Genomic DNA, 20,466 nt, shown 5'->3' on the forward strand with positions numbered 1-20,466 from the left:
TTTAGTGCCTATTATGCGTGGTACAGTCTTGACAAATGTGTTCATAGCTCATTTTTAAATTAGGTATAACACCACAAAACCAGTAATTTAGATTTTGGTTGAAAAGTCATGAGTTCTTTACTCATTTATTTATTTTAAAAGCTTATTTTCCCACCAATGCTTATTTTGTCTCTTCCCAACTCCCTCCCAGTAAATTAAACAAAATGGTAAAATTTAACAACATCTACAATATTCCAAATGCCTTAAATCTTAATAGATTCCGTTTTGTATTTGCTTTTATCTCTAATAGAGATAAATAAAACAGAACAAATTTAACTAATTAAGTAAAATAATTTCATTTGTTTAATGTTAATCCTCAATCTCAAAAGGCAGAGTTTATTCTGTATATCAAGCACTCTGCCATTCCGATATCTGTAGTATAATAGCTACACAGCAATCTAGTACAGAGAAAAATATTACTTTACTACTGGTAATTATTTAAATTTGCAATATCTTTCCATCTTTCCCATTATTTTTTTGATGGAAAACATTAAATCCCAGTAAAATCCCAAATCACACAAAAAGCTTTCTGTTTAATAAACACTGCCTTAAGATAAAGTTACCAACACTATTACTCAATACTAGTGGCCTGGTGCACAAAATTCATGCACATTAAAAGGGAATTAATTAGAGGAAATATTTTAATATTGCTATTTGCCCTTTCTCTATAATAGAAGTGTCAGAGATGAAAGAAAATTAGTAAAATGCTACGAAAATCTTCCTCTTGTCAGAGTCTGGGGCACGCTGCAGGATCCAGAGTCAAGTCCCTGCCCACCCATGTGCACCTCAAAATTGTGGGAGACCCAGACCAGGCCGGCCCCACCTCCATTGGGCAAGATTCAGATCCAGCTGGCACCCCCCTGTCAGACCCTGCTGGGTGGGGGTGCAGCCTCAGGTCCCCTGGCCCAGCACTGGGGTGGGGGGGCATGGCCTGAGGTCCCCCAGTCCGGGACAAAGGGTACGACTGAGGTCCCCCATCAAGCCTCGCCCCAGGCGGGGTGTGTGGCCTGAGGTACCCTCTAAAGCTCCCCTGGACAGGGGGCACGGCCTGAGGTCCCCAGTCAAGCCCAGTCAAGGAGCAGCCTCAGGTTCCTGCTGATTGCTCGTTATGGGAACCCTGCCTCAGCTGTGGGCACAGCCACCTTGTGATGGTATGACAGTTAATTTGCATATTACCTCTTTATTATATAGGATAAGGAAGAAGCAGGTGCATCAATAAAACTGTAAAAGTCATCACTTTTCATTGACCTGTAACACCAATGTCTCAAATGCTGTCCTGCTTAGAAGATGCTATTTTTAAAATTTCTGTATTATTTCATAATCAAAGGCGTGCACAGATGTTTACTGCGCGTCAGCTGCACGCTGATCAATGTGCTCTGATGTAAGCACAGAGGTGAAGAGGAAACAGCTCCAGCTCTCGAAGAACTAAGTCCAGTGGGAACCCGGAGAAGGGAAGGGACCCCCATGAAGCCTGAGTCCAGCAGAGGCAGCTCAGGCTCCAAGACCACACCGCGGCGGTGACTACACACAGTGCTCCGAGAAAGCCCTGTGAACAGCGCCGCAGCAGGCGGACTGGACCTAAAGATTAAAGGGTGTGGAGGGGGAGGGCAGAGAGACAAAGGGAAAGCAGAAGAACCTGTCCACTCAGAACCTCCCTGGTGAGAGCGAGCACGCGCCAGGATCACACGTGGTTCAGGACCACTGAGGCACCGGGACTGGTGCGAGCAGGAATGGACAGAGGACGAGAGCAGGAGGCAGGAGGCACCTGCACTGAGCAGCGAGGCCTGCACCTGCAGGCTTCGGAGAGAAATGGTGACGCGTGGAGACTGTTAGGGAGCAGAGGGCTGCGGCTGCAGTCGGGATGGACACGGAATGAGCGTCAGGAAGGCGAGCACGAGGCCTGGACGGCTAACTGACAGGCCCGAGAGAGAGGAGACAGGATGCTCCATGGGTTCTTGGCCGAGATAACGGTGGTGGTGGAGGAGGTGATCATCAGATTGTGTCAGGTGTGCTGTGACGGACACACCTGAGGAGATGTCCTGGTTGGTTCTAAGGGTATAAGATTCAATAAAAGGATACAGAGTCACATCTTACATGAAGAGCATTAGGCAAAAACTGCATATATAAAATTATCTTTGTAAACCCTTTACAAAGCTTCCGTGGAGACCCACATCCTACCCCCTAATGATCCAACCCTCTAGCACTGGGACTCATTGTGCGTCTTTGGTTGAGTGCTAAATGATCAGTAGGTAGAATAATGAGAGAATTAACCTGGATTTCTAAATGTTTTAAAAATATTTTCTGCTCGTTCAGTGGCCGTGTGTATGTGCTGACTTCCTTGAGTGGGCAGTGAGGTCAATGCACGTGACGCACACACGTGCTGGTGTCAGGGGCGATGGGGGGTGGCTCCGGTCACGGAGGACGATGAGAGACACAGAGAGCACTTTGGCACATCATCACTGCGTTGGTGGGCGGAGGACACAACTCCATTCCATCTCTCAGGGTCCCGGAGGTCCTGCAGAGCCCGCCTCCAGGCCCCCGCCATGTGTCAGCCAGGCTGGTCCTGCCGCAGGCTCCAGCGAGAACTGCTCCTCGTCTTCGCAGCTGTGCGCCGCTCCGGGTCTCTGCCTCCACGCTGGCATTTCCCGCTCCTGACTCCTCCCACATGTGTCTCCGAGGAACCCTGTGATTACGTGAGCCCCTGGGATAATCCAGGATAACCTCTCTCAAGAGATTCCGCTTGCCCTGGGTGGTTTGGCTCAGTGGATAGAGCGTCGGCTTGCAGACTAAAGGGTCCCGAGTTCGATTCTGGTCAAGGGCACATGCCCGGGTTGTGGGCTCAATCATCACTGAAGTTTCTATCTCTCTCTCTCTCCCTCTCCCTTCCTCTAAAGGCAATAAAAAAAAAAGTAAAAAAAAAAAAAAGAGAGAGAGACGCAGTTTAGTCATATCTGCAAAGTGCCCAGGTTTGGAGGATTAGGATGAACACACTGGGCTTCAGCACAGAGTGTGCAAAGAGTAAAGATACGGGTCAGTCCCAAGCTTTCAAACTGAACGGTGGGGCCACACACACTCATTTGGCCATTATGCTTCCTAACAAATATATGTTTATATGTTACATGTATTCACATGTATATAAACTTCATGTAACATAAAACATTTATTTAAATAAAGAGCTAAGTATCAGACTCAAACACTGACAGTTCAAGGAGTGGGCAAAAGATGGGCACTCAGAGGGAGCTGAGAAGAAGGAAAAACAAATAGAAGTCAAAGGATGAGTCTTTCAAGTAGAAGAAAGTCATCGTTTGGGACTGCAAAGGTCACGCCAGAAGCACTGAGCAGAGTCTATTCATTTAGCAACAGGGTCACTGTCAACCTTGATGAAAGCTATTTCGGTAGAATGATGGATGCTGAAAATAGACTGCATGGAACTGCGGAGTGCATGGGAGGTCACAATCTGGAAAAAGCCAGGTGTGGATCCTTCTTTTAGAGACTCATGAATAAAATGCTTTTCGTAAAAGGAAAAAAATCCAAGATGCTCTGATAACCCAGAAAGAGGAACTAGAATCTAGGAAAGAATTGTGAACAAAAAGAAAAGGTGGAGAAGGAAGAAAGGAACAGAAAGAGAAAGAAAAGAAAAGAAGCCACAAAAGAAAGGATGATGATGGTGGTGGTGGTGGTAATGATGATAGTGATGGTGATGATGATGTTACTGTTACAATTCATTAGGCACTTAGCATCTGCCAGGCACTGCCCTCAGGACTTTACAGGCTGTATGAGACAGATTAGTATGTCCATGTTATAAAACAGAAAACAGACCCAAAGTAGGCAGCGGTAGGATGTATCAGAGCCAGGACTCACATGCTGGTAGGGCTGACTTCAAAACGTGTGCTGCTGACTATGATGTTGCACTGAGATGAAGGATCCAATAGAGTAGCTCAAGTATGAGAAAGCTAATACAGCCATGGCTAATATCAGGAGTTAATAGAAAATCTCTGAAAATAGTTTGACCCAAAGCTAGAGTCAAAGACAATAGTGAGAGATTATTAAGGGAATTGGCCACATCAACAGTTTGAACTCAAAGCCAAAAGATTCTATTTAGGGCCAAAATTAAAACTTGAGCCCCAAGGAGGGGCCCCTCACAAGCAGTACCGCAGGTATACTGGAATCATGAGTAACATGTTTAAGGCTCAATGAGGGCCGAGGAAGCTGAAATCTGGGCAATGACCTCCGATGCAGCTGCATCTGTCCTGGTGCTATCTATGCACTGAACCGGCGGGAACATACTAACAAGACAGAAGACAGGGCTACCCCGCAGCTGTCAGTCAGAGACGTGGGGGGGGGAGGGGAGAAGGAGCCCAAAAGGGAGCCGCAGGAAAAGTCTCCAATGTGACCCTTAGGCAGTGTCAGCGCAGAGGAAACACTGCCCGCTAGAGGAGGAGACGGTCTAGGTTGCAGGCCACTGGCCTCGCCTGTTCCCTTCTCACACACACTCTGCAGGGAAGTCCTGTGTGCTGGGGTGTTTACACATACACAGTCCCTGGTCAACCACACGGGGCAACAGTATTCTGCCATCACCAATTCTTTAAACACTGAATTTACAGGCGAAACCGCCTCCTCCCTGCAGTGCTTCTATTATTAACTACAGTTAAGGGAGCTGAGAGACCTCAGCTTCTGATCCTTTGCCGTGGCCTTCGGCATATTGGTGAATAAAGCAAATTCCAATAAATGAGCTATTTATAACCCCAGGAATAAAGGAACAGATTAAACAATATAATTGTCCGTAGACATACCATGTTTATGGACTGGAAGCCCCAACATACTGAAAATGACAGCTCTCACCTAGCTGGTGTTGCTCAATGGTTGAGTGTCGACCTATGAACCAGGAGGTCATGCTTAGATTGCAGGCACGGCACATGCCTGCAGGCTTGATCCTCAATGGGGGAAGTGCAGGAGGCAGCAGATCCATGATTCTCACTGATCACTGATGTTTCTATCTCTCTCTCCTTTCCTCTCTGAAATCAATAAAAAGTTTAAAAAATGGCAACTCTCCTCAAATTATTCTACAGCCTTCAAGCAATGCCATTCAAAGTCCACCTGGATTTTTTTTATATAGCTATAGATAAGCTTTTTCTAAAATTTACAAAAATAGAAAGGCAAGGAAGCTAAAAAAGAGTTGATCAAGAAGGAAATTGGAAGAATCACAGCTAATCAATTACAACACATATAATAAATAATAAATCTATATAATATAACAATCTATATAATAAAACCCTAATATGCAAATTGACTGAACGGGGCAAGGACCAGTCGCTATGATGCACACTGACGACCAGGGGACAGACGCGATGCAGGGAGGCAACAGGCGACAGCGACCAGGGAGGGGGCAGCCTCCGCCACCCTGCCTCCCCCTGCTGACATCCCCCGAGGGCGCAGGCCAGGCTAAAGCCCCCCCGCGCCCTGCCACGTTCATGAATTTCATGCACTGGGCCTCTGGTTTACTATAAAACCATAGTAATCATGACGGTGTGGTATTGCCAAAGGGATCTAGATCAACGGAACAGAGTAGAGAATATAAAAACAGACTCACACAGATGTAGCCAACTGATTGCTGACAAATGTACAAAAGCAATTCAAGGAAAAGGACAATCTTTACATAAACAGTAGTAGAACAAGTGTACATCTACATGCAAAAAATTTAACCTCAACTTAAATCTCAAACCTTATACAAAAATCCACTTGAAATGGATGATAGATCTGGGTGTAAAACATAATACATCAAAACTTCAAGAAGATAATATGGAAAAAAATCTTCATGGTCTAAGATTAGACAAAGAGTTCTTATCTATGAAAACAAAAGTATAACCCATAAAAGAAAAAACCTGGTAAACTGGACTTAATCAAAATTAAAAACTTTTACTTTGTAAAAGGTACTATTAAAAGAACAAAAAGAAAAAAACAGATTGGGAGAAAATATTTGCAAACCATATATATCTAACAAAGGACTTGTATCCAGAACATTTTAAGAACTTGCAAAGCTTAACATGAAAATTATATATATATATATTATAGTTCAAAGAAAAATACTGGCAAAATAGAATCCATTCTAAGGACTACCGAGGGGGACAGCATTAGGAAATTCGGTCATGGATAAAGGGTGCGCGAGCTGGACATGCCAAGTCTGGAGCCCAGACTTGGAGGAGGAATGAGTGATGACTAGTGTCTTCCATTGTCTGAAGGGCTGACATGTGCGTGGGGAGGGGGTGGTCAGAACTGTTCTATGTAACATTAAAAGGAAACATTATTTATCAATGAGTAGAAGTGTATAGAGGGATTTCTAGGGCTACCAGAAATTTACCATAGACTCTTCAACTGCTAGATAATCAAGCAGCAGAAATTTCTAGAGATTCTTGCATTAAATAAAGGTGGGACAGGATGATCCTAAATTTTTCAAACATTATGTGAAGTTATCAACTTCTAGAGTTAATCTACCAAAGTAGAAAACAATGAACATCATAAAAGATATCCTTTCCTGCCAAAATATCACCATTCACTGGGTAAAAGTAACTATTATAAAGCACTTTAAGTTCCCAATTTTAAAAAAGACTAAATAAATAATAAAATCTTAACAAAAAACATATTGAGAACTATTTAAACCTCTACATCACATTTGTACTAAAGATGGTCTTAAATTTAAATTACTAATGTCTAATTAAATCTCATTTCATTAGACTTAAAAGACAAAAGATATAAAAGTAATTTCATGCAAATTTCTGTAGGCATTTTAAAGAAATCTCCTGAAAAAGCAGTGCTCTTTCACACAAAGAGTGGTAGTCCTCAAAAGAGCCAAAACATCTGCATTCACTTTAAAGCTCATCAAGACAGACTGACATTTTTAGGAGAAGCATATGGCTGCTGAACGGTCATCTAGAACAGAATCTTTTGTCTAGTAAACCCTATTCAAGGTCCATTTACTTATGTATGGAGTGGCTGAATAAAAGGGGAAAACATATTTTTGAGTCCTAGAAAATACAAAGAAATAAACTCTTCCTCTGGCTTTATTAAAGAGGCAGCAAAACATAATACAAAAGCAGCCCGATCTTTACTTTCAAAGACTCTGCTCTCAACATGTGAGACAATTCTAAGAAATCAATGAAACAAAAGAACTCTAGAAAAGCATGAAACTTTCTTAGAGAACTATATCCACCAAATACCACCTCCCTAAAAAAGGCATTTCCATTTTAAAGGGTAAAACACTTTCTTCTTAAAACTTCCAAGGGCAGAGTTCAACAGCTGCGCTATATTAAACCTGAGCCCTTCCAAAAGGAAGAGCGAGAGTCTCTGGAGAGAGAGAAACGTGGCCTGCTCTCTCCAAAATTCTCAAAATGCCTGCTCTGCCTCAAAGGAAAGTTTCTCCCAGAAAGAGCCTCTCTCCAGTGCCTGGGTGAAAAGCATAAAACTTAGTTTAGACTGGGAAAGTATGCAAAAATGGTAGAATTTGTGTTTCTGGAAATCTCCCACCACTCCCAAGGAAAAATGCATTTTGAGGTCCTTCAAGATACAGCATGGAAACTATTAAAAAAGAAAAATCGTAGTTTTCAGCCCTAGCTGCCCATCAGAATCACCGTAAAGCTAAGCCTCAACCTAAACTTAGCGAACCGATATACCTATCTCAGGGCCTCGGCACCTGCATTCCCACGCACACAACAGGTGACTGTGATGCACAGCTAGCGTTTAAAAGCCACTGACACGAATGGAACACGATTCCCATAAGGAAAAAGTCGGTCTACTGAGCGGCGGGAAGAAAGGATCACAGCTGAGCAGCTAACTCGTCCTAAAGAAACACAGGTTTTAGTCACTCGTCACAATGCTCCTGACAGACAGCAGAGGGTTTGAAATAGAATTCTGCTCTCATGGCATTGCTTAAACTCTACATCTTAAAGGACAAAAGGCCTAAAACAGCTCACTCCACTACCTAAATATTTAGGTGAAAGTAGCTATGAAAAGTGTGGCCACTGCATAATTCAGGTGCAGTGAGCTTCCATCAGGCTCTTGGGTAGCAGAAAGGAAGTACAGGAAGAGCGCTGAGCTATATTAACTATCTGGCCCCTAAGAAAGCCCCAGGCTTCAGTCCCAGGTACACTCGGCCATCAGAGGGGCTGCGTTAGCCCTCCTTCACGTTACACACGGTCCACTGGGCTACGGGCCTGATCGCCAAACCTGAGAAACCGCATGGGGCAGGGAACTGCTGAGGGAAGCAGAGCAGTCGAGGCAGGACCCAGGAACAGTAACCGGCAGAGCAAGCCCTCAGAGGACTGCCAGACCCTGGCTGCGTCTGAAAGGCAGCAGAATACAGCAAGTGTTTGTCCTAGGACCAGGGGAGCAGGACAACAGGAAATCCGCTCAGGGCACCTTGTTAATGCATCCCTGGATGGGCTTTGTTTAAGAAGGTGAGAAAGCATAAATTTCAAGTCACCCATAGAAAGTCTCTCACCAAAAACATGTACCAAGTTTACAGGAAAAAAATCCTAACCGGAAAACACACACACAGCGACTCGCTGTACAGAAGGAACAACGGAGGGAAAGTACAGAGCGCAGAGCCTTTCGAAGGACAGACTTCACTCAGAAGGAGAAGAAACCAGGGCGATGCTGAGGTGTAATTTACCTCTCTCAGACATGACAGCGCTCCCTGCACAGTCCCCACAGTCCTGGGACGGCTAAGTCAGACTGTTTCCCAGTAAAGCAGGGCATCCCCGGCGCTTTGGGGGCTCAGGTCCAGACCACGGCAATAAAGCAGCGCTCACAATAAAGCCAGTTGTGATCTTTCTGCCGGTGGAAGGCCTTGCCTCAATTTGCAGAAAGCACAACATCTGTGAAGCACAATAAAGCCACGCGCAATAAAACACAGCATGCCTGTAAACCGAAAAATCTGTTGCTTCGCCGGTATGTTTCCTCATCCGTGTATCTAAAAAGCCAGGGGCTGTCACAACTGAAACCACCAGACTGATGGCCGAACAGGCTGCGCGGGGCGACCAGGCCGCGGGGGGGTTAGTGAGGGGCGGCCAGGCCGATGGCGATGGCGGGTTGGAGGTGGGGGTGGTGTCAGGCAGTTGGGGATGACCAGGCTGGGGGGGGGGGGGTTGGGAGGGAGAGGGCAGTTGGGAGCAACCAGGCCGGCAGAAGGGGCAACCAAGCCAGGAGAGGGGCAGTAAGGGGAGGCCGCTAGGAGGGGGCAATGAGGGGTGACCTGGTCAGCAGCGGGGGGGGGGGGGGGGGGGGGGGGGGGGGGTAGTTAGGGGCAACTAGGCCAGGAGGCAGAGGCGGTTAGGAGCCAGTGGTCCTGGATTGTGAGGGGGATGTCACAGGGAATGTAAGCAAATATTCCAATCTGTGACCAAGATTAAAGAATATTCAGGTCTGAATTAACATAAATTCATGTTTTATTTAAGTAAGATTTACAAGGTACCAGACACTATTCTAATATTTATTAGTATTAAAGTATGTACTTCTCCTAAGAATTATTCAACAAAAATACTGCTACTGATGAAATAAACCAACTAATTATGAGTATTTTTAAAATATATATATTTTATTTTTTATTTTATTTTATTTTAAAATATATTTTATTGGTTTTTTACAGAGAGGAAGGGAGAGAGACAGAGAGCTAGAAATGTCGATGAGAGAGGAACATCGACCAGCTGCCTCTTGCATACCCTCTACCGGGGATGTGCCCGCAACCAATGTACATGCCCTTGACCGGAATTGAACCTGGGACCTTTCAGTCCGCAGACCGACGCTCTACAGCTGAGCCAAACTTGTTTCGGCTTATTTTGAGTATTTTTTAATGAGGAAGATAAGCCAAATGAAAAGTATTAAAAGAACTTAAAACCATTGCAAGCTCACAAAACGTGGCTGTGATGTGCTCCAAGGGCACAAAAGGAGCTGCCCGTCAGCGGGGCCTGGTTCCCAGCCTGTGTGAAGTGAACCAGCCCAGCTTCCACATGTCCTAGCTGTGTCTCAAACCCGAGCTGAGACTTCTTCTCAGCAACGGTGTGATACACACAGAACGCTTGCCAACCTCAGGATGTCTTACTCACCAGAGGTTCCTGCAGACTCATAATCTTACACTGCTTATCTAATGCCAAAAAAAAAAAGAGCAGCAGGATGGACTGGAGATTGGAGCACCAAACAGGCCTGGAAAAAGGTCCCGCATCCCTAGTCACCAGCCCCGCCACCTACAGCTGCTGCGGACCCTAAGGAGCTATGTTTGCAGTGAGCACAGCTCAGTCCAAATGCAGAGGATGAGACAGGCGGTGAGATAAGTGGACACAAATAGGTAAGAGAAACAAACAAAAACCACTGTGCCAGATGTCTGGAGTCCTCAGACTTGCTATTTTGAAACGGGATGCCATTTTCAGATTAATATCCCAAATAGTTAAACCTACTGGGACCATCCCTAGGAAAGCCAGAAGTAAGGGGACCTGCAGGCCTTTATCGGGGTTCCCCTCTCCAGTCCGGGCAATTAGAAGCACCCGCAAACCGAGACTGCAAGCAGGAGCTCAGCTACTGTACAGGTAAGTTTTCTCTCTCTTGCTTGTGTGCATGTCTTTGGATTTTTTTTTTTTCCTTTTTCTAATATAGGATAATTATGTTCATACGTTAATAGCTGCTAACTGCTTCTTTCCTTCTACTGATAGTTTCATTTCTCTGGTACTTAGTTTTTTTCACTACCCTCCTTCTCCCAAGCGCCTCACTGGTCTACCCTCCCTAACTTTATTCATGTCATCTGAGATGTACACCATTTATTTGCAAATGATTTCCGAACATCCCTGGTTCTCTTTCCACATCCCACCTCTCAGGCCTCCTCACTCAGTGCCAGGGGAGGATGAGCAGCGAGTCCTGTCTGAGAGGGTCTTCCCTTCCTCCGGGAGTGAGATGAGCGTCTTAAGCTCTCAGAGTGAAAAAGCGGTAACAGAACAAATACCTGTGTCCTTTGACTTGTGTTTGAAATTTGTTTTTTATAGTGTGAAAGAAAGTCATCTTATGTGACCTAAGTTTTTATTTTCCTTCCAAACCTAACACATCTGCAAGCGGGAAGGCTTTGAATCTGGATAAGCAGTATTAATTATCATCAATGTTTCCAAAATGTAACCTCTTCACTTCAGCTACTTCCATGGCTGGCTGGCAGCCACGTTCGGCTCAGCCAGACACCAGGGACCCTTGCAATCTACTTTCAGTCCAGGGCATCTGCGGATGCCTTATTATGTCTAGGAGAACAAGGCTCGGCTGAGTCACCCCAGCCCGGCCTGAGTCACCCTGTGCAGTACTTGACCTCAGGGAAATACTTTCCATTCGGCAAGTCCCCCGCACGCTGAACAGTTAACTGCAGACCCAGTTACCTTCCCCGTCTGAACATCTTATTTGCCAATGACAGTATTATACCTACAGCGTGTTCCCCAAAAACGTACCCACACTGTAACAGCTGACAGCTCCATTTTGAAAATAAAATGTATTTTAATAAACACCGCCTTTATAATTATTCAAATTGTGTGTATGCATTTTGGGCGACACCCTATATATCTCTGAACCACCACTTCAAGCCTCTCCCTAACCCAATGACCCCACCCAAACCCACTATTTAAAACCTTAATAAAAATTATCTCCAGCCCAAACCGGTTTGGCTCAGTGGATAGAGTGTCGGCCTCTGGACTGAAGGGTCCTGGGTTCGATACCGGTCAAGGGCATGTACTTTGGTTGCGGGCACATCCCCAGTAGGGGGTGTGCAAGAGGCAGCTGGTCGATGATTCTCTCTCATCCGTGTTTCTAACTCTCTATCCGTCTCCCTTCCTCTCTGTAAAAAAATCAATAAAATATATTAAAATATTATCTCCAAAAATCCTTCCTAACTGGAGTTCTAACCCTCTGCATTCCCTTTGTACTCACTAACTACGACACTAAGTTAACTGGCATCTTAACCTCTCCCCTTCACCCCTCACCCTGCCCATCAGTCCATCCAGTGCTTCCATCCTGGGTCCCAGCACTGAGCCTCAGGCAAGACGCACTCTATATGAGCCCTGGCTCACATTTACACCAACGAGCTAGAAACAGCAACAGGACAGAGTCATCATCGCAGATAAGAACGCTGGGCATGTGTTAGGGCTGCAATAAATTCAGGAAAATGTGGGAAATGGAGGATTAAGTCATGAAGTCTGGTCTCAAAAAAGAAAAAAGAAAAATCACCATAAAAAAAAATGCTTCAAGACAAAACAATAACAGAAACTTCTGAATTACTGCAAGGCTTTAATAAAATTCTGGTGGGGAACCTCCCAGCGTGACCACCAGCCTTTGGAAAATTAACTTCCATATTTTACCCACATCGGCTTCCCACAACTGTCCCTCCCAGGCAGCGGGGCACATAAAACTGTGTTTCTGTTCAGAAACCTAATCTACACCACTGACAGCAAAGAGGAAGTCACCCCCAGATAGGGACCGAAGTGACAGACCAGAGGTGCCTGCACCCTCAGGTGAGGACGGGGTCACAGATCAGCAGGTGACCTCACCCCCAGGTGAGGACGGGTGACTGCACCCCCAGGTGAGGACGGGGTCACAGGCCAGCGGTGACCTCACCCCCAGGTGAGGACGGGTGACCTCACACCCAGGTGAGGACGGGGTCACAGGCCAGCGGTGACCTCACCCCCAGGTGAGGACGGGTGACCTCACACCCAGGTGAGGACGGGGTCACAGGCCAGCGGTGACCTCACCCCCAGGTGAGGACGGGTGACCTCACACCCAGGTGAGGACGGGGTCACAGGCCAGCGGTGACCTCACCCCCAGGTGAGGACGGGTGACCTCACACCCAGGTGAGGACGGGGTCACAGGCCAGCGGTGACCTCACCCCCAGGTGAGGACGGGTGACCTCACACCCAGGTGAGGACGGGGTCACAGGCCAGCGGTGACCTCACCCCCAGGTGAGGACGGGTGACCTCACACCCAGGTGAGGACGGGGTCACAGGCCAGCGGTGACCTCACCCCCAGGTGAGGACGGGTGACCTCACCCCCAGGTGAGGACGGGGTCACAGGCCAGCGGTGACCTCACCCCCAGGTGAGGACGGGTGACCTCACACCCAGGTGAGGACGGGGTCACAGGCCAGCGGTGACCTCACCCCCAGGTGAGGACGGGTGACCTCACCCCCAGGTGAGGACGGGGTCACAGATCAGCAAGTGACCTCACTCCCAGGTGAGGACGGGTGACTGCACCCCCAGGTGAGGACGGGGTCACAGGCCAGCGGTGACCTCACCCCCAGGGGAGGACGGGGTCACAGGCCAGCGGTGAGAAACGGAGGGTGCGGGAGCGGGGAGCCGGCCCCCTCCTCTGGGCCCCGCAGACCAGCCCCGCGGCCACAGGACACAGGCCCCTCTCCCGCCCCGCACCTGGGCCCGAGGCCTTGGCCGGGCGCCGCCGCAGAGACCCGCCGGGCGGGGGGACGCCGAGAAGCCGCGGAAGGAGCCGCCGCCCTGTTACCTGCATGGAAGCCGGAGGGCGGAGGCCGCCGCCGCCGCGGCCCTGCGGCCCCACAGCGCGCGCCGCAGCGCCTCTGACATTGAGACCGCCGCCATCTTGCCGCTCGGAGCGCCGGACGGGGCGCCGCGAGGGACACGCCTCCTCCGTCCCGGCCGCGGAGCGCGGGGGCGGGGCCAGCGCGGGGCGGGGCTTGGGGCGGGGCGGGGCTTAGCCCTGGGCCCCGTTGGGTCTCCTGCAGGGCCTGGGGCTGGGAGCAGAAGTGGGAGGCTGGGTGGGAGACTGGGTGGGAGGTAGAGGCACAGCTGCTTGAAGGGCAGACAGTACCCCGTGAAGGGAGAACCGTTTGTTATGCAATGAAAAGACCCAAAGGAAATACTTGAACTTAAACGCTTGCAACTCATCATTTTTTCAAAAGACTCAGAATAGCAGAAGCCAGAGGCCCTGTTTGGCTCCTGAGAACCTAAGCAGTACCTCTGCAAAGTGCTGCCCCGGTGGAGTTCGCAAGCTCCCAGGACCCGGCTGTGTTCCCAGGGGTGGGCAGCCCATCGCTGTTACCGTCCTAGTTCTCTAGACGTGGCTTAGTTTCAGTACCACGGCTTTTTGATGCGTGGATGTCTGTGAGAAGCTCATGGAACATGACGTGTGATGCCACTGTATTCCCAGTAATTTCTGAACCTGTGATCATAACCCACAGACACCAAGAATATTAATGCTCCACCCATGTAAAATAAAAATAAAAAATCATTTTCTGAGACACGTGCTGGAAACATGTCGGTCGTATGGGCTCCTGACCTTATGAACAATAAGATTATATACATAGCAGGTTCGTTTGTGGTTGGTTTGGGGTTTTCAAAGAGATCTTTTAAAAAATGGGATGCTGCTGCTTTTAGAATTAAGCCCATAGAAACATAACCTTTCTTGCCAAAACCGGCGTGGCTCAGTGGTAGAGCGTCAGTCTGCGGACTGAAAGGTCCCAGGTTCGATTCCGGTCAGGGGGACGTACCTTGGTTGCGGGCACATCCCCGGTAGGTGGTGTGCAAGAGGCAGCTTGTCGATGTTTCTCTCTCATCAACGTTTCTAGCTCACTCTCTCTCCCTTCCCCTCTGTAAAAAATCAATAAGATATATTTTAAAAAGAAAAAAAAAGAAACATAACCTGTCTTAAAAGAAAAGGATTAACAGCAGGAGGGGAAGGACTTGCTTCTGCCCCGCGGCCAGCTGGAAAAAAACGTGAAACTCAGGGAAAGGGGAAGGACAGAGGTTCGGCAGCATAGCCCCGAGGGGAGAAAGCCAAGTCCTGGGAGAGAGCAAATCCACAGGAAGATAAAGCACGGGAGGGAGACACGTCTCTGGGAATTTTCTTTAAAACTTTTTATTTTGAAATAAATTATAGATTTCATAGGAAGACTGCAAAAACAGCACAGAGAGGTGTGTTCGCCCCGTTTCTCCCTCTGGCTACGTCTTCAATGCCTCTCCTGGGATGTCAGAGCCGGGAGCCTGATGTTGAAATAAAGTCCACGACGCTGTTTCCATTTTTATAATTTTGAGATTTCAAGATGGCAGTGGACACGTGTAGCATGTCTCCCGATGGGCTTCCCTCGTTCAGCATAACGGCCTCCGGTCCACCCAAGTCCTTCCAACAGTTCGTTCCTTTTTATTGCTAAGGAGCATGTCACGGTGTGTTAATCAGGGTTTTCCAGAAAAACAAAGTCCCCTAACCTCCTTTCCGGGCTCCCTGTGGCCTGCCCCGGCCGCCGTCTCTCTAGCCACTGACTGTCTTCCTGTCCTGCCCCGAGCCTTGCACAGCCTCCGCCCACTGGCATGACCTTCAGGTCTCTATCTCCCGGCCTGCTTCCCCTAAGATGGCCGCTGAGAGCCACTCCCCGTGGCAGAGTCCGTGGCATCTCAGAGGCAGCGTTTCCCCCCTGCCCCTTCCCTGCTGGCAGAGCCCGACTCCTCCCACAGACACTAGCGCACGGCCTGTCCCCCCGGCCCGCAGCCCTGCTGCCGCACAAGGGGCCCCAGAGGGCAAGGCCCCTTCCTGCCTCGGACGCAGCTGGGTGAGGACACGGTGCCCGGAGCTGGCGTCTTCTCAGCAGGAGGGCGCGAGCAGAAGAGCTGGCCAACCACAAAGGCAGGGAGCGCAGAGAGGGAAGGAGCCCAGGTCTGTCATGGTATCATTGACCTTCTGAACCAACCCCTGACCGAAACACCTCCAGGATCCTGGGTATAAGAAACGAGTGACTTGGTTGGCTAAGCCTCTATTGGTTAGCTACCCTGCAGCAAACGTGCCACCGATGCTTACACAGGCGCACTGTGGAAACGCCTTCACTCCCGCGTGGTTCCGGGTTTCAGTTCAGGGTTTGGGTTCTGGAGAAGGCCACACACAAATGAAAAGAGACTAGAAAAGCGTTAATTTGGGAAACGGGGGCCAGGCGGAAGCCCAAGAGAGGACTACTCCTTGCTCTGGCTTTGCCATCCCTACATATATATTATTGACTTTTTATTTTATTTATTTATTTTTTTTACAGAGAGGAAGGCATAGGAATAGAGATAGAGAGTTAGAAACATCAATGAGAGAGACACCAATTCAGTTGCCTCCTGCACACCTCCTACTGGGGATGTGCCCGCAACCAAGGTACATGCCCTTGACCGGAATCAAACCTGGGACCTTTCAGTCCGCAGGCCGACACTCTATCCACTGAGCCAAACGGGGTAGGGCTGCCATTCTTTTTATTAAGATTATGGGATACACCTATATCCCTCAGGCAGGAAATTCCAACAATAGCCAATCATAAGACTAAGGGGTGGAGGCTGCTTCAACTACCAATGCCTCCATCAAAACAGTGAGTGATTAGCCCTGACCTTTCAGAGCCCTTAAGGTTGACCAGCCTTCCATCCTGTCCACACCTCCCTGCGAGTGAGACAATGATCAGCTTCTAGCAGCTACTTCTCTGGCCTCCCTGCCCCAGCACCTCCTTCTCTGTAGACCCACCTGCACGCTATCTTTCATGTTCCTTTCTTCTTTGTTTGTTTGTTTGTTTCCACGCTGCATTTTAATGCGATGTCATCATCTCTTTCTCCAAAATGGAAGGTAGGTTCTCTGAAAACAGGTCATACACGTGTTTGCTGATCGTTTTCCCAGGACCTAGCCAGATCCTGACACACAACAGGCTACCAGAAGGTGTGGAAGGGGTGAGTGGATGGGTGGATGAACGAATGGATCTAACTGAAGTTTTTAACCATCAAAAATAAGTTGGGGAGCCCTCACTGGTGTGGCTCAGTGGCTGAGCATTGACCCCTGACGTAGGGAGGTCACGCTTCGATTCCTGGTCAAGACACATGCCCAGGTTTGGGGCTCCATCCCCAGTGGGGGGCATGCAGGAGGCAGCGGATGGATGATTCTCTCTCATCATTGATGTTTCTCTCTCTCCCTCTCCCTTCCACTCTACCATCAATAAAAATATATCTTAACAAATTAAGTTGGTGAAAGTAACTTTTTTTTGTTATTTTTGCTTAGAAAAAGCTTGTCCAATTTTTTTTTTTTTTCAGTTACAGTTGACATTCAATATTATATTAGTTGCAGATGTACCGTATAGGGGTTAGACATTTTTATAACTTACAAAGTGATTCTCCCAGTCAGTCTAGAATCCACTAACACCATGCATACTTATTACAATATTATTACCTATATTCCCTCTACTGTAGTTTACATCCCCACGACTACTTTGGAACTACCAATTTGTTGTACAAATTATTTTTAATGTGATTGTTCTCCCAGGTCTACAGAGCTTACTGGTTTCTCATATTTCATCTTTGATCACGTGCCATTTCTGAGGACCGTGGTGGGATGCTGGGGAAAGGGGCCCAGTGTTGCTGGCAGCAGACCTGAAACCATGAATCTACCTTTTATTAGACTTGCATTTTAGAAAAAAAAAAATTAATAATCTCTTTCATTTCCTTATTCCTCACATTTCAAATGCAGGATATAGGCCTTTCAGGAACAGCAATAATTTGCTATGTGCATTTATTGTTTTTACAATTTCACTCAAATTATAGAATTTACCACTAGGCTTACTAGATGTCTAGGTCCAAATACCATTTTAATATTTCAAATAGGAGTATTAAAATGTGAATTCATTTAACTTTTTGTTTGTATTTCAAGCATGGTGGCCAAAAGAAACATTTAGTTTAGTCTTTCTGATGGCATGTGAAATTTACAGTGGATCTGAAGCTGTCTGGTTTTAATTTTTCCCCCTCGCACATGGGTCTTCAATAAAGCATCCAGAAGAAAATAAATTAAAACCAGACATTTCTATCAGAAGTTTCACATGCAATCGCCAAAGGCAGGAAAATATTTCACCATCACTTTTTGGCTACAAGCTAATATTTTAAATTGTGTTTTATTTTTTCACTGCTCATTTCGTTGAAAACCTTGAGTTAATACATTATCATCTTATAAAATTATTATTTTACTTGGCAGGGCTGCTGAGCCTTCGGCAACAAGTGAGATGACTTCTACCTGTAGTGAAGAACTGCCACTTGAAATTATTTTTGAAGAAAAAAAGAGTACAAGCAACCAGGATACTGAAGGACTCAAGGAATTTTCCCACATGAATTTGTTCACATGCCCCATCGCAGTCTGGCATCCTAATCCCAAATCCTCAAACTTCCCATGGAGAAAACCAGACCAATTATCTCCCTTCCCTCTCTCTTCCCCACAGCAAATCTGTTCCTCCGTCCAGAATTCTCTGTCTTGGCAAAACACAACCATCTTCCTTCCAGTATAAGATGTTGTCGACTGTAAAATGCATCATTATTTTCTGGACTATTAAATACCAAAAAATAAAAATGCAACAAGCCATTACTCACAAGCAAGTGTGTGTATGTGTATATATATTGGGAAATGCACATTTTTTTTTAGAAGCAAAGAAATATAATCATTGCCTAACCCAATGCATTCTCCTTCCTTTGTCCTTATTTATTATTTATTGGTCTCTGGAATAAGACTTTATTTTTCAGCCTCTCTCTTGCTAGAAATAGCCATGTAACCCGTTCCGGCCAATGAAATACAAGGGAAAATTGTCATGTGCCAACTGGGCCGCCTTCTTTAAACACAGAGAGCAGCTGCACCTCCTCTCCCCTCCCCCTTTCACCTGCCTCCTCTACCACCCTGCGCCCCAGATGCAAAGGCCATCCAGACTCAGGTCATCAAGACAAGATGCCCACGATGGCAAAGGATGAGGTGGACCAGCCTGGACCGGCCAACCCTCCTTGGGTCCCCTGAGAGCTGCGATCCTTTCGCCCTGCCTCCATGTCCCCGCTCAGCACGCTCTTGGTGAGATCTCCCTCCTTTACTGGATTAAATTCCATGGCCCGTTTTCATCCTCATTTTCTTGCTTACACTCCCATCTCCCTTGCCCCTCTCCCATTCTCATCCTCAGTGAGTCTGCCCCCTCAGTCAAGGCCGACGCTACCTCTCCTGACCTGCCCCGGGCGGCTAAGCACCAGACCACCCTGATGTGGCTCACGGGCATGGCCCTCAAGGTGGTCCTGTGCTCCTCGGACATCCTGATACACGTCCTATGTCCTCTACGCATGTGTCCTCAGCCCACACGTGTCCTCACTTCGTTAGATGCCTGTACTTCCTCTCTCGCCTCCACCTCGGGAACCTCCTCTCCTACCCTCCCTTCTTGCTGATGAGGTTCCCATGTCCCTGAGAAAGTGGAATTAATCAAAGAACATTTCTTCACACATGGCCACCGTGTCATCCACCAGCAACAGCACCCGAAGACCGTCTTCCCTCCGTCACTGCGGGTGAGCGCCCACCCCCTGTGGAGAGGGGACCCTCCGGGTGCACTGGGCCCATCCCGGCCCGCCTGCCTGAGAGCCACCTCCCCCTCTCTCCTCCAGTCTGTCACGGCTAAGCATGTGGTTAATTTAGTTATTGTTTTTACAAAGATTTTTTAATTGACTTTTTTAGAGAGAGAGTAAGGGAGAGGGAGAGAGAAACATTGATATGAGGCTGCCTTCTGCACACACCCTGACCAGGAATTGAACCAGCAACCTTCCACTGCATGGAACAACGCCCAACCAACTGAGCCACACCGGCTAGGGCCACTTTTCCCATTCAAAAAGCAAAGCGTGCCCCGGGCCAGTGTGTTCAGGTGGCTGGAGCATTGTCCCCTGCACCAAAGGGCGGCCAGTTTGATTCCTGGTCAGGACACGTGCTCAGGGGGAAGGTTCGGTTCTGGGTTGGGGTTCATGCTGGAGACCACTGACTAATGTTTCTCTCTCACATGGATATTTTGATCTCTCCCTTCTTCTCTCTAAAAAAAATATTAAGTAGTAACTTCCGTCGACTCGATCTATCCCTCCAGCTCCTGCCCCATCTCTTAGCCCCGTGAAGCGTTGCCTGTGAGCTCTGTCTCAGCTCCCCCTCCTCCTGCCGCTCCTCTCAGCTGCTCAGTAAGGAACACCGATGCCCTCCCGCTGCTAAACCCAATGATCAATTCACACACTTTATCTCATTGACCTTTCATTTGGCACAACCGCTTACTCAGTTCTCAAAACACTCGCTTCCCCGGCCGCATGCTGTCCTCGCTTCCCTCCTGCTTCATTTACCAGTTCCTTGTCAGCCTCATAGGGGGTCTCCTCCGCTCCCACAGCTAATGCCGGCCCACCCAGGACGCCGTGCCCAGGACCCCGTACCCAGGGCGCCGTGCCCAGGACCCCGTACCCAGGACCCCGTACCCAGGGCGCCGTGCCCAATCCGTTGGCATGCTTCCTTTCTCACCTTCGCCTGCAGAGTGTGTTAGCGCAGCCGCCACAACGTCTTGGTCAAACAGAAGGCCATTCCTGCGGTCCCCTTCTCAAACCCTGCCGAGAGCCCTCCCCGAAGGTCAC

The 20,466-nt window shown here is 47.9% G+C and overlaps 2 protein-coding genes across 2 annotated transcripts in view; both read right to left on the bottom strand.

Annotated features, from left to right (window-relative positions):
• NDUFS4 (NADH:ubiquinone oxidoreductase subunit S4) overlaps nt 1–13,718 on the bottom strand; it is a 51,993-nt gene extending 38,275 nt beyond the window's left edge. Inside the window, exon 1 of the mRNA XM_084881027.1 lies at nt 13,562–13,718. Coding sequence (XP_084737153.1) covers nt 13,562–13,656 — 95 coding nt within the window. The 5' untranslated portion in view covers nt 13,657–13,718. The remainder of the gene's footprint in view (nt 1–13,561) is intronic.
• FST (follistatin) overlaps nt 1–20,466 on the bottom strand; it is a 142,979-nt gene that overhangs the window by 86,330 nt on the left and 36,183 nt on the right. The window lies entirely within an intron of this gene.

This window comes from Pipistrellus hanaki, assembly GCF_964339955.1.
Source record: "Pipistrellus hanaki genome assembly, chromosome: 4".
In the NCBI taxonomy this organism is placed as follows: Eukaryota; Metazoa; Chordata; class Mammalia; order Chiroptera; family Vespertilionidae; genus Pipistrellus; species Pipistrellus hanaki.